At 51.9% G+C, this 13,422-nt stretch overlaps 1 protein-coding gene across 5 annotated transcripts; it reads left to right on the top strand.

Annotated features, from left to right (window-relative positions):
* On the top strand, nt 1-12,201 carry ZSCAN25 (zinc finger and SCAN domain containing 25). Of its 5 annotated transcripts, none has more exons than XM_031432523.2 (7): nt 1-87; nt 1,109-1,233; nt 2,104-2,520; nt 3,693-3,894; nt 4,495-4,586; nt 5,885-6,011; nt 10,576-12,201. In XM_031432523.2, exons 3-7 carry the CDS (start codon nt 2,134-2,136, stop codon nt 11,406-11,408), a joined length of 1,641 nt encoding a protein of 546 aa, XP_031288383.1. In that variant the 5' UTR covers nt 1-87; nt 1,109-1,233; nt 2,104-2,133; the 3' UTR covers nt 11,409-12,201. The 5 variants fall into 5 exon arrangements, with proteins under 5 accessions (XP_031288383.1, XP_064334742.1, XP_064334743.1 ...); XM_031432524.2 differs by lacking the exon at nt 1-87 and adding an exon at nt 295-527; XM_064478672.1 differs by lacking the exon at nt 3,693-3,894 and having other exon boundaries at nt 2,104-2,524.
* The last annotated feature ends 1,221 nt before the right edge of the window (nt 12,202-13,422 follow it).

Below are 13,422 nucleotides of genomic sequence, written 5' to 3'. Positions count from 1 at the left end.
CGGAAGGCGCCCTTCCTTTACGCACCTGTCTGACAGCGCCCGCGGCCCACTTCCGGCCTGCGGAGGGCCAGAGCGAGCCCGGCTCAGGTGGGGGGCAGTGGGAAGAGCCGCCTCGGGGCGGCGGGGAGGAGGTGGCCGGGGTGGCGGGGCCGGGCTGTGGGGCCGCTGCGGGCCTCGGCGGTGGCGGCGGGACTGACGCAGCAGGCGGCGAGTCTCCCCAGAGCTGCCTCCCGCGGCGCCGAGGCCTTGCGGGTCCGGACCCGGCGGCCCGCGCCGCGCGAGGCTCAGGTAGGAGCGAGGCTGATCCCGCCCGGCCAGGGTTGGCTTAACGGAGGGGTGTCCACGACCCCGATGCCTTGAACCACGGCGGAACGCTGTGAAAAGTCAGAGTGACCATTTAAAAACGAGACGTAGGACGCTCAATTAAAGAATAACCACGGGACGCCTTTTAGTTGTCAAGTGCCGGGGATAAAAGATGAATGAGGACCTATCTTGACTAAAGGAGTCTGGTAGCTGGAGATATACGGGTAAACACTGGCCCTATAATGCGATTAATGCAATAGTGGGATGAATACATGCAATAGCTAGGAAGCCAGGAAAGAGAAGTCTCAATGCAGCAAAGAAAATGAATAGACTGAAAATCTAAAATAGATTTAAGAAGGATAGATAAATACACAAACGCCCAATAGAATATTCAGCAGAAGCTTCGGACGTACCTACTGCCAGTTGCTTATTCTATGCTCCGTTTAGGGTGATCTTCCCCCCTCCCCCCAAAGTCTACTACAGGCCTCTTCTTTCTCATGAGGACTTGAACCTGCATAGACCTTTCTCTCTTTTTGGCTTCCTGTGTTTCTCATTTATACCGTATATTTGGGAGGCTGACCTTGGCCAGCAATCTAACCTCGGCCAGCAATCTAACCTCTTACATCTTCAGTTTCTTCATCTGAAAAGCAGGGGGAGTAGTACTTGCCTTGAGAATGGTTAAGTATTAAATGAGATTATGTGCTCACATGCTTTCTAAATGGTAACGTCTATACAAGTTAGAAATCTTTCCAGCAGTTTTAGTAACTGTATATATATACTTACATTGCTCTGTTGTTTTCTTTAGGCTGAGCACGTCGTCACATCCTGGCTACCAGCAAATCTATTGGTTTTACCTCCAAAATATGTCTTGACTTTGCTTCTTTACCACCACCCTGGTCTAAGCCCCTATCATCTCCTACTTGGATCAAGGTAAGTGCAGCTTCCTTTCTCGTCTCTTCTTAGTTATTCTCTGTTGACACTTCATTTCAAAGTGACCTTTGAAGAACACGTATCTCACCACTAAACTATGTAGTAAGAGTAAAGCCCATAATTTCTGCTACGTGCCCAGACCCTGGATAATCTGGTTTCCACCTGCCTCTGAGCTCTGGCCCTCCCTCGCTCTGCTGAAGCCACACTGCACTTTGGCTTGTTCTCTCACCTGCAGAGTTAATTTCTAGCCACAAGGCTTTTGTCTGGAATGCTCTTTGAATGGCTGGATCATTCTCATTTTTAGGTTGGATCTCAGCCTATGTGTCATTTCTCCAGAGAAGCCTTCTCCAAGTTGGTTGTCCCCCATTAACACCCCACTTATTTCCTTTCGAGAACTTGTCCCCATTTATAATTTAAACTTATTTACTTACATTTGTTTTTTTCTGTCTGCTGCACCAGTATGTGAGTTTCAAAGGGCAAGTTCGCTATTGTATTTCTAGTTTCTGCAGGCCAGGCATAGTTATGTTTTCAATATGCATTTTCTGTAGTGTTGGAAGAGTGGGCCCCGGTGACTGGCTTAGTTATAACCCATCTTAGATTCTGTGATTGTAGTGTTACCTCCTTCATGAGATCCTAAGCAATCTGTGAGTGTAAGCCAAGTGCTGTTTACCCTTTGCACATAATGAGTGTTTGGCAAATACTGAGTCGGATTGATGTGATTTTCAGGATATATGTTCAGCCTTTTGAAGATGCCTCATTGCCATATTCTCCAGCAGAATGTTCACTGATGTGGAGATAGAACTGGGCTGGATGGACCTTTCCTGGGTCTCATTTATGCTGTCCTCACTGCCTGCCTGGTCTTCCCAACAGGCCCTCAGTCTTCTGGGAGAGAGTGTGAAGATGCTGAAAGAGCGTCCAGGGATGGCGGAAGACCCTCAGCTGCAAATGGGTGTGCGGGCGGTCAAACTAGAGAAAGAGTTGCCGTGGGGCAGGGCAAGGGAGGACCCCAGTCCCGAGACTTTTCGTCTGCGATTTCGGCAGTTCCGCTACCAGGAGGCGGCAGGTCCCCAGGAGGCCCTCAGGGAACTCCAGGAGCTCTGTCGCCGGTGGCTGAGGCCCGAGCTGCACACCAAGGAGCAGATCCTGGAGCTGCTGGTGCTGGAGCAGTTCTTGACCATCCTGCCCCGGGAGTTCTACGCCTGGATTCAGGAGCATGGCCTGGAGAGCGGCAGGGCCCTGGTGGGCATGGTGGAGGACCTCACAGAGAGAGCCCTGGAGGCCAAGGCGGTGGGTGAGAAGGGGTATCTGGGCCTTGTTTTGTTGGTGTGGGGAGGGAAGATTTAAAGAATTGAAAGGTTTGAGGAAGCAGTGGGAGTGGGTGAGGTCCAGAATCTCCCTTCTCTTCTCCCAGGCTCCCTGAGGTACTTTTCTGGAGGGCAGAGGGGTTTTCAGCAAGGAAAGCCATTCTCAGGGAAGGTGCGGGACCAGTTGAAGGGCAGTTAGCTACTTTTTTGATCACTGGGGCAGAGGCCTGGCCACGTTTCCTTTGTGAGCCTCAGGCCCAAAGAAGACGGTTGTGATCAATTTCTAGGGCCCTGGTGGACCCTTTCCTCTCTGGGCAGAGATGCCTGTGGGAATGCAGGGAACTCCACTTGGTGAATATTCTTCCTAAGGAGAGTTGTCTGTAGCAGTGCTATTTCCACACCTGGGGCCGTGGCTCAAAAGGCCCACGTGGTGATTCTGTGGTGGTGTTCTGCTGACGCCAGGTGACTTTGCACCTCAGATGCTCCCGTGGGATTCTGGCCATGTCTCTGTCCCTCTCTGGTACAGTTTCCTGATTGCTGTCTGGGAGAGAGAGCAGGGCTGAACATTACTGTTTTGCTTACAGGTAACAATCCTTTTTCAGTTTCTCCTCCCTCTTCCCACTGCAGTCCCTCTGACTTCTGTATAATCCTAAGGGACTTTTTGTTTGTTTTTTGTTGTACTCTCTACCAAGGAGCTTAAAAGTGGACCAGGAAGGGCCAGTTTTTGTGAGCTCTAATTTTCCTTGCTGTTTTTAGAGCAACTAATTCACCATAGAGTCGAGGCTTGTGTTTTTTACTCTCAGCATCTGTAACTGGGGAACCTTTTTTGCTAATAGTTTGTTTTGGGCAAAAGTTCTCAGTGAAATAATAGTAATATCTCTCTGTGATGTTATTCATGGTGGAATTGGATCAGTATCAAGGCAGGCAGAAGAGACCCTTGTAAAATGGCGTGGATACATGAAAGGTTCTCAGAGCCGGGGAAAGACAATTTGGCTTCCTTTTCACCTTTCACTGGTGTCCTGGGGAAGAGCTGAGCCAGCTTGTCCTTTCTCTCCCCTGCAGCTGGAACGGTTCTCTTTTTAGGTTTTAATTCAACTCCTTTCATGACAGCCTTATGCAGGGTTCGTTCTAATAAGTGCTGGGGACTGTTCGTAGGTTCCGTGCCACGTGCAGGGAGAGCAGGAGGAGACGGCGCTTTGCAGAGGCCCTTGGGAAGCAGGCGTCCACCTGGGGCCTGTGGAAGTCAAGCCTGAGTGGGGGATGCCCCATGGGGAAGGCGTTCAAGGTCTAGACCAAGGCGCTGAGGAGCAGCTCAGCCAGGACCCTGGAGGTGGGACGCAGGCCTTCCAGGAGCAGGGTAAGATGCGAACAGTAAGGAAGAAAGGGCACAGAGAATGGTGCTTTGTGCCCTGCCCCTTCCCCTTTCCTTTACAAACCCTGCAGCTCATTAGGTTACCTGTGGGGTGTAATTCTGAGTTTTCCTGGCTAGTTCCTGGACTTCGGTAGGAGACAGAGGAAGTGAGATTTTCTGTACCTTGACCTCTCTGATTTCTGTGAGGGGTATCTGGGATCATGCTGTTATCATTTCTTTTCGGTAACCTCACACCCCTTCTAGAAACTGCCAGGACATAAAGAAGCTGACGTGTAGGGATATTTTTAAGTGGGCAGATAAACCATATCCCGGAAAGTAACGTGTGACTTTATCGTGTTCCTGAATCTCAGGGGTGGTTCCCGAAGTGTGACTAGGGAGCCTGAGCAGCCCTGAAGGGGCAGGGCGTCTTGGGTGGGGAAGGTGCTCCCGGCTGAGAACAGGGGAGGGTGCACTCACACCGCTGCCTGTCTGGAGCCTCCTTTCGGTTCCTGGGGTTGTGTGTGGCAGGCAGTAGATGCCTGTGAATGTAAGCCCGTGCCTGCAGGTCAGCGCTAATCCTGCTCGTGGTTTGTTTTCCCTGCTCAGCTCTGCCGGTTCTTCAGGCTGGTCCTGGCCTCCCTGCAGTGAACACCAGAGACCAAGAGATGGCAGCTGGGTTCCTTACAGCCGGACCCCAGGTGAGCTGCAGCCCTGCCCCTCCAGGGGTCTCGGTGTTGCTTTGAATGAGGTTCGCCTTCCCCGAGGTTCTGAGGTTCTCTGCACAGCAGAGCACCATCCACATAGCTGAATTACTCTTCCTTTCTTGTTCTGATGGATGTGACAGCTTTGTTTTCTCCACTTTACTGTCACTAATTATTAATCTGAGTTGAACCCTATGCCTTAGGGTCCAGGCATGAAGCTCAATTGACTCGTATTGCTCTTTGATTTTTTTTTTTCTCAGTTGACTGAGTTTACCCTTAAAATTTTAAGGAGGAAGACATTATTGATGGAAACCCCACAGGTGAACTCTAGGCTGTGGTGGTTGGCCAGGAGATCAGGTACCCTTTGTGGACAACCTTGCTGCTCTTCCTCTGGACCCCAGCCTCCCCCCATGTCTGCAGGGTGAGCTGACTCAGGGTGGGGGCTCCCAGGAGCCCTGAGCAGAGTGGTGTCTCTGGCCCGTACTGTGTCCGCAGCGGGAGTTTTGGCCTTGTTCGTACTTCTTAGCCTGCCACAAATGGGCTAACCAGAGCACAGATGGGGCACTCTTGCCACCATGTAAATCTCTTCTGTGGGATGCCCTGGATGCCCAGGGAAGTAGGGATTTCCAGGGTGGCATCTTTCTGAATGGGACAGTGAGCCTTTAAGTGAAGAATTCCTTATAGAAGAAAGGATGTCATTGGCAGAAGAAAAGAATGAGTCAGGTTTGAGCAGTACTTGGGCAGTGGTGATGCCTGCACCGTTTCCTGTTTGTGTTTTCCAAGGACATGGTTTGGAGGTGATGAAGAATGACACCAGCGTTTATGAATTTGGTCAGACTCCCCTCTTCTACCATGAGAGTTCTTCTTTGTGGAGTTGTGAAGGACAGGGCATTCATTTTAACGTGGCTTTGTTCTTAAGACAGGGCCTACCCAAATGTTTACTTATCTCTGAGGGAACATCAGTTCCGCACAAGAGGATAAATAGCAGCTCTCAGTATCCATCAGACGTGAGGATCGAGTGGAGGGGATTGAACGGTGGAAATTAGATGCTGTGGTTTTGGGTACAAGCTCAGTGGCTGCAGCAGAGACTCAAAAATACGGTGGCTCAGACAAATGCATCACTTCTGTGTCGAGAAGGAGGCACTTCCGGTCCCAGGGCCGTGTAGGGACCCCAGTTCCTTGTGTCTTCTTGCTCTGTTCTTCCCTGGCCTGTTGTCCCCTCTCTGTCTGCTTTCCCGCTGCTCCTGCTTTGGGATTATTTTCTTTGTCCATAGCAGTCTCCTGTGTTGTTTCAGGGGTTGGGCTCATTTAAAGATATAGCCCTGGCTTTCCCCGAGGAGGAGTGGAGGCACGTGGCCCCAGCCCAGATAGACTGCTTTGGGGAATACGTGGAGCCCCAGGACTGCAGGGTCTCACTTCCAGGTAAGACTGTTTCCACCCCCAGTTTGGAAAGCTATGGGTTAGAGTTCTTGCCTTTGCCCCAGATTTCGGACCCTGATGCTGTGGTAAAGGAAGGGGCTTCATGGCAGACGGGTAAGCGGGTCTGAGGAAAGAGCGTGGACCAGGGCATGTGGGGAGCTAGCAAGGTGCTTTCCTGTGCCAGGAGAGGAGCAGACAAGGGGGTAAGAAAACACGAGGTGGTTATTCCAGCTGCAATGGCACAGGTTGGTCATTAGGATTCCCTGAGGGAACGCCTGCTCTGTGTCTGACTGAAGATACGTTCTCAGGGCTGGAGAGTGATGGAAAAGCAGCAAAAGAGGGACGCTCTGGTTTCGATTACCAGCAGGTGTTCATGGAGTGCCCCCTGCGGGCAGACCCCATGTTAGCAGCTCTGTACTGGGGCAGGACTGACCTCCGGGGAACCGCAGCGTGTGTGTGGAGGGCAGGAGGCTGCACGGTCAGACTTTAGAAACGGGGGAGGTGGGTACAGGCTCACGTCACAGAGCAGGCAGAGCCTCCGTGGGGCTATGCGAGGGGGCGGCCGGTTTTACCCGGGAGCTGGGCGGACACGAAAGGAGGAGAGCAGCAGGAGAGGAGAGGAGGGAAGTGCGGGGTGAGGGCCCTACAGGCAGGACAGGGGAGGCCCCGCAGGGGCTGAGGGACGGCCAGGTGAAGAGCAGCGGGGACCATCTCGAGACGTGGCGAGAGCAGTGGCTGGAGGAGGAGAAGCGTGCTTGGGAGCGGGCCTCTCCCTTGTTCCCTCTGATTCTCTCCTTCAGCTTGTTGGTAAGTTATGTGCTGACCACTCATCTGTATTGACGTCTCCTGGTCTTCTTCCATCTTCAAATATGTTGAGGGATGAGCAGGTGTGTCGTTGTACAGTTGACCCATGAACAACACGGGTTTGAACTGTGCAGGTCCACTTAGACGCAGATTTTTTGAATAAATATGTACTGCAGTCCTGCACCATCCGCTGTTGGTTGAGCCTGCGGATGAGGGACCTCAGATATGGAGGGCTGACTGTCAAGTTAAATGTGGATTTTTACTGCCCCTGGTCCTCCGTGTTGTTCAAGGGTCAACTGTGCTTCCTTCAGGACAGGAGAGAACCCATCCTGGCCATGCCACCTACTAACTGTGACCTCTCCTTGCATCTCGCTTACCTTTTGGGTCTGTTTTCTGAGTCCTATAATGAGGATATTCACAGAACACTGTCTCCCGGAGTTGTGAGGATTAAGTGAGATAATAAATGTAAACATTTGGTGAGTGTGTATGTTAGGTATTTTTATTAGTTGTGTAAATGTTATTGAGAGATTCCTTTATGGGCCAGTCAACATTCATCCTTTTATTCCCACAAAAACGTTTATTTGGCATGGGCTCTGTGGCCAGCACTCTTCTGGTCCTCATGGAGAGCTGCAGAAATACAGGAGCCCCCCTCTGTGACCTCAGCAGCCCCGGGAAGAGCCCAGGGCATGTCCCAGTGGGCGGCATGGGGTAGTGTCAGCGGCACAGAGGAGGGGGCTCAGGAGGCCTGGGCCCAGGACTGGGTCGTCACCCATGACAAAGGTATGTAAGTTTCTGTGATGCCAGAGGGCGTAGAAACCCTCAGCGCTAACTGCACAGCCCAGGAGCCCGGGCACGGTGCCCCCACGAAGGTACCCACATCCCAGCGCCTTAATCCTCCCCCCAGGGATGTGCCTCTGCCAGTGATGCCCCCGTGTGGGGTGAGGGTAAGGACTCTCCCTCCTGTTACTGGCAAGTTTTTACACCCTTCTGGCCATTTCCGACTGTTCCAGAGACTGGCTGTGTGCTTGTCCTCTCACTCCTTGCTGTTCAGAACAACCCAACACTTCCCTGATGTTTATGGTGAGGTCAGCTCACCCAAAGATCCTGTGGCTGTCTCAGCCTTGAGGTCTTCCTGAGATTCATGGCCACCTGATGACAGCTCTTGGGCTGACAACTGTGTAGGATTGGGCCTGAGAAAATGAGCATAAATTCCATGATTTGTGATATCAAGCACGTGCTCACATTTCCCCAGGGGCCAGCTAAGGTTCATGCATTGCATTTAGTCTTAATTTTGCTTAAAAAAAAAAACCAACCTAAAAAGGGAGGAGCCTATAGCTCAGTGGTAGAGTGTGTGCTCAGCATGCACAAGGTCCTGGGTTCAGTCTCCAGTACTTCCATTAAAAAAAATAATATGAAAGAAAGTTTTAGTTTTGCTGTTTATAATACCTCAAAATGGGAAACCAAAATGAACATGAGTCAGATTAATAAGTAGAGAGTAATATGTTCTTAACAGTGTAATGTCACACAAGGATGAGAAAGGATGTGGGGCAGCTACAGCTGCTCACCCCCATATAGGTGAATCTCACAGCACAGTATTGAACAGGAGAAGCCAGACACAGCATATGAAGCCAGAACGTCCAGTTCAAGAACAGGCAGGAATACTTCATGGTGATAAAAGCCTGGAAGACGTGCTACACTGGGGGCAGGATGTCATCACTGGAGGGGAGGGGAGAGCTCCTTCCCTTCCCTTTCCCTTCCCTTTCCCTTCCCTTTTCCTTCCCTTTTCCTTCCCTTTTCCTTCCCTTCCCTTTTCCTTCCCTTTCCCTTTTCCTTCCCTTTCCCTTTTCCTTCCCTTTCCGTTCCCTTCCCTTTCCCTTCCCCTTCCCTTCCCTTTTCCTTCCCTTCCCTTTTCCTTCCCTTCCCTTTCCTTTTCCTTCCTTCCTTCCTTTCTCTCTTTCTTTCTCTCCTTCCTTCCTTTCTTCCCTTCCTTTCCCTTTTCCTTCTTTTTTTGGGGGGGGTATACTATTTTTTTCACATTCAAATTTCACCATCAAACACTGAGCTCAAATATATGCTGGCCCTGTGTTCAGATTTTTGAAATAAAGATAGATTGACAGCTTTAAGGGTTCAATGTATTAAATACTGCACAATATATTCAACAATTAGAAATCTAGGGGGAGTTTATATAAACATATATACATACATATACCCTTATATGAGTATAGGGACAAGCCCTGCAATTTGAGGGAAAACCCGTTCAGGACAGAGAGGTCCTTGGGGAAAGGATTTCTGGCTGCTGGTAACGTTTCTTGAACTGGCTGCTGTTTACATGTGCTCATTATCAGCATTCTTGCAGCTCTATATGTTTTACACACTTCTGCTATATGAAAAGTGTGCAAAAGAAAAAGAATACATCAGAAGTGATAGCCGTGTCCTTCATATTTTATCAAATCAGGAGGCACACTGTGTCCTTTTCCTTTTGCCCTTTAATGGCCTTGCCTGAAGGGCCTCTCCCATTTCAGGGTCGCTCATCACTTCCCTCTTTTCTGTCTTGGCTTCTTTGCTCCCTAGTACTTCTCTTTTTTTCTCCTCCCCTTCCTCTTGATTTTCTATAAACAATTGTGCTGTTAATTTTGAGAGAGTGTGAGAGGGATCAGAGGACGGGTGTAGAAGGGCGTTTCAGTCCTAAGAAGCATGCTGCTGTAGAGGCGGTCTGGTATAGACTGGGTTCGTTCGTTCATCCAGCATCTCCCCTGAGTCAGTGCCTGTGCCAGGCTCCCAGAGACCCAGATTAATAAGACAGGGTTAGGTGGAGGGCGGAGCGTGTGCAGGGACAGTGAGCTGAGTGAGCGCAGGGGGTCATGGAGAAGTGCCAGGAGCTCCCCATTGCTGGAACAGGTCTGTCACTGTGGAAGCTGGACTCTTGTAAAGTGGCACATGGAAGGTCACGTGTAAGTCAGTGCGGAGTAAACAAGTGCTAACTGAGTCCCTGTGCTGACGAGACCCGGGGTCAGGCAGTGATCAGGGCGTGTTTCCTGGGAGAAATCACTGAGTGAGATTTTGAAGGAAAGCAAAGTCTGAATTAGTAGAACGTGAGGAGGAAGGGTGTTAATACTTGGCAGACTGTTCCGTGACAAGGCGTGGGGATTGCCTTAGCGTGGGCTGCTGTACCACCAAATGGGCGGCTTAAGCAGCACACTTACATCTTCTGGAGGCTGGAAAGTGCAAGATCAAGTTGCTGGCAGATTCCTTGCCTGGTGAGGGTCTCTTCCTGGTTCATGGACGGCCACCTTCTTGCCGTGTTCTCACATGGCAGAGAGGGGGAGGGAGAGATCTCATGTCTCTTCCTCGTTTTATAAGGACATTAATCCCATCACGAGGGAACCGGCTCCCATGACCTCTGTGTGTGTGTCTGTGTAGAGCCCTGGCGTCTCTTCCTACTGGACAGTAATTCATCCTGGGGGCTCCACCCTCACGGCCTCACCTAATTAGTTCCCAGAGGCCCCACCCCCTAGTATCCGCACATGGAGTTCTTAGAACTTGAGCCTATGAATTTGGGCAGGAACACAAACAGTCCATAACAGATGGAAAGAAGTAAAGGAGTGTCTGGATTTAGAGTCAGAGAAAGTGAAATGTATTGAGGTTGTTGGTCAGAGGGAAAAAGAAGGCATTGTTGATGGGACCCCTTAGAAGTCAAGTTCTAACATCCGAGTTTACTTTCAGATCTGCTGCCGAATCAGTCTGTATCTCCTTTGTCCTGTAGGCACTGGGAGCAAGGGGAAGGAGGCAAGGACCCAGCAGGCAGACCTCAAGGGGCCGCTTACTCCGGTGTCGTCAGAGAGGTTTGAGGAAGCCGTGGTCCATGGCCCCGAGCTTGGAAGGACCTGTGAGCAGGAGGCCGGGAGCTCGGCGGGAAACATCCCGGGGCCGCCTCCTCCCCAGCACGGCGTCGTCCCCCTGCCTGGTGACCTCAAGACCCACAGCTCCTTCTGGAAGCCTTTCCAGTGCCCTGAGTGTGGAAAAGGCTTCAGTCGGAGCTCCAATCTGGTCAGACACCAGCGGACCCACGAAGAAGAGAAGGCCTATGGCTGCGTTGAGTGTGGGAAGGGGTTCACCCTGCGGGAGTACCTCATGAAGCACCAGAGGACCCACCTGGGGAAGCGGCCCTACGTGTGCAGCGAGTGCTGGAAGGCCTTCAGCCAGAGGCACCACCTGGAGGTCCACCGGAGGAGCCACACCGGGGAGAAGCCCTACACGTGCGGGGACTGCTGGAGGAGCTTCAGCCGCAGGCAGCACCTTCAGGTGCATCGGAGGACGCACACCGGGGAGAAGCCCTACACCTGTGAGTGCGGCAAGAGCTTCAGCAGGAATGCCAACCTGGCCGTGCACCGGCGGGCCCACACCGGGGAGAAGCCCTATGGCTGCCAGGTGTGCGGGAAGCGCTTCAGTAAGGGCGAGCGGCTGGTCAGACACCAGAGGATCCACACCGGGGAGAAGCCCTACCGCTGCCCTGCCTGTGGGCGGAGCTTCAACCAGAGGTCCATCCTCAACCGGCACCAGAAGACCCAGCATCGCCAGGAGAGCCCGGTGCAGTGAGGAGGAGGCGGGTCCTTCCAGGACCGCCGGGCCGGGGGAGAGCTCGCTGGAGGACGCGCTCACCTTCACTCACTGCAGGGCGGCGGGTGTCCAGCAGCGACGGGTGCAGAAAGGCACTTTGACCCCTTTCCCTCCCACTCACTCTTAAATGTAGGGAAAGGGCAAGGCCTGGCTTACGTGAGTTGCCAGAGGGCACAGCGTCTCATGGCTCCTACCCAAGTGGTGCTAACACTCTCTCACCATCTCTTGGGGAAGCGAGATCCCGAGTTTCGGTCCAGGTTGGGGTTCCCCTCCTTCAGTGGATGTTCACATCCACCTCCTGAGCAAGTCCGGTTGTCAAGGCGAAATCTTGTCCCACGTCGGCAGCTTGAACCTCGTTTTTCTGAGGGCTGTTATCTTTGCAAGATCATTAGCTCAGACTCTGTCTCCCTGCGCCCCACGCTGTCCCATTTAACAAGTATTTACTGCACACCTACTGTGCGCCTGGCGCTGGGAGCACAGCGAACGAGACAGATGAGACCTCGTTCCCGGAGCTGGTGGTTGGGCGCCGGACGCACCCTCGAGGCCGGTAATGACCCGGAGTGCCGACCTTTCCCTCTGCAGTTGGAGTCGCTCAGGCAGCCTGGGTCATTTTACTTTATTCTTCGCCCCCTTTGTCTCTGTAGTATCCTACCCTCACCTGTCGTCTCCCCCTTCCTCTGTTCCTGGTACAGTAATACCAGTCCATGCATCTGTTAGAAGATTAATATTTTGCTGTTGATCACTGAATAAACGTGAGAGTATTTTACAAAAACATCCAGTTCTGTATAAAGATCTAATTAAATGAATCTGAAAGATGAGCTAGTATTAATACCCTGTGTTTGATGGCACTTTACAATATGTAAAGTATGCTTCCCTAGTTTCTTGCTTCACTCATTCCGCAGATGTTCAGTGAGGGCCGACGGTGCCCGGAGCTCTTGTAAGTGCTCTGGATACATCAGTGAATCAAACCGGGGGAAGAGCCCTGTCCTGATGGAGCTTGTGTTTTTGTGAATGTGTTTGATCTTCAGAACCACCCAAGGTGGAACCTGTGGGTGCTCCCAGGAACCCTGTGGGCCTGCCATCTGCGCCTGTGCCTTGGTCCTGTCAGCTCCTTGCCCAGAAATGTGTTCGTCACCACCTACCTCTCATTGCCGAGTAACCTCTGTCCTCAGTGCACCTTGGTTCTTGCCATCTGACAGGTGCTTGGGATCCTCAGTGCCACCTGGATGTGGTGAGATGGTGACAGTCTGTTGTGCATGAGTGCCAATGTAGGAAAAAGAAAGATGTTTGTAGGTGTTAAAAGAATAGATTTTTTTATATTAATGAGAAGATGCAGTATTTGTAACTGAGTTTAAGCTTTCTTACAGTATTTTGCCATCATTAAAGGGTTTCCTTTGTCTCAGACATTCTGGGAACCGCAGGACTAGCGCGGACCGTGCTGCAGTGTGAGTGCTGTGTCCTTGGACGCCGGCAGCTGAGTAAGTTAGTCCTGGAAGTCCTGTTTGTCAGTTTGTCTTCTGACAGCGTCCTGTAATTGCAAGGTGTGATCTGCCCCGTCGTGCCTCTTAATACGGTGTTCTCTCGCTGGGGGTTCTCTTTCCCCGTTTTCCCTGTAAATAAGATGAACGGTCATGACTTTAACACAGAGAGTTGCAGGACCCAGCCCACTCCGCAACACATTTTAGCACTCATTTCTTGGCAGGTATCCAGGGTGTTGACTTTTGATTTAGCAGGTGACCTCCTGGCCCCTCAGCTGTCCCCACGGGGCCGCACTGACCAGGGCGTGAGGGAGACATCCACCCTGAGGCGCTGGGCTGCTGCCGCTTCCGGCAGCGTCGAGGTCTGGGTGCAGAGTCTGCTGCTTTCCTGCCCGCTCCGCAGGCAGGCCGGGCAGTGCCGACAGCCGCCTGGCAGCCAGACCCAGTGGAAGGCTTTTCCTCAGCCCCTGGCCTCCAGTCTGCAGGATGTGGGGGCTGACCTAACACGAGTTTGG

This window comes from Camelus dromedarius, chromosome 24, assembly GCF_036321535.1.
Source record: "Camelus dromedarius isolate mCamDro1 chromosome 24, mCamDro1.pat, whole genome shotgun sequence".
NCBI lineage: Eukaryota > Metazoa > Chordata > Mammalia > Artiodactyla > Camelidae > Camelus > Camelus dromedarius.
Note: the sequence above shows the minus strand (reverse complement) of the source record. Positions and strands in the feature narration are given on the sequence as shown.

Coding starts and splice junctions, on each gene's coding strand:
- ZSCAN25 (XM_031432523.2), top strand. CDS start 2,134: ATGCTGAAAGAGCGTCCAGGGATGGCGGAAGACCCTCAGCTGCAAATG. Junction 3,895..4,494: donor GCAGGCCTTCCAGGAGCAGG/GTAAGATGCGAA, acceptor TTCCCTGCTCAG/CTCTGCCGGTTCTTCAGGCT. Junction 6,012..10,575: donor CTGCAGGGTCTCACTTCCAG/GTAAGACTGTTT, acceptor TTTGTCCTGTAG/GCACTGGGAGCAAGGGGAAG.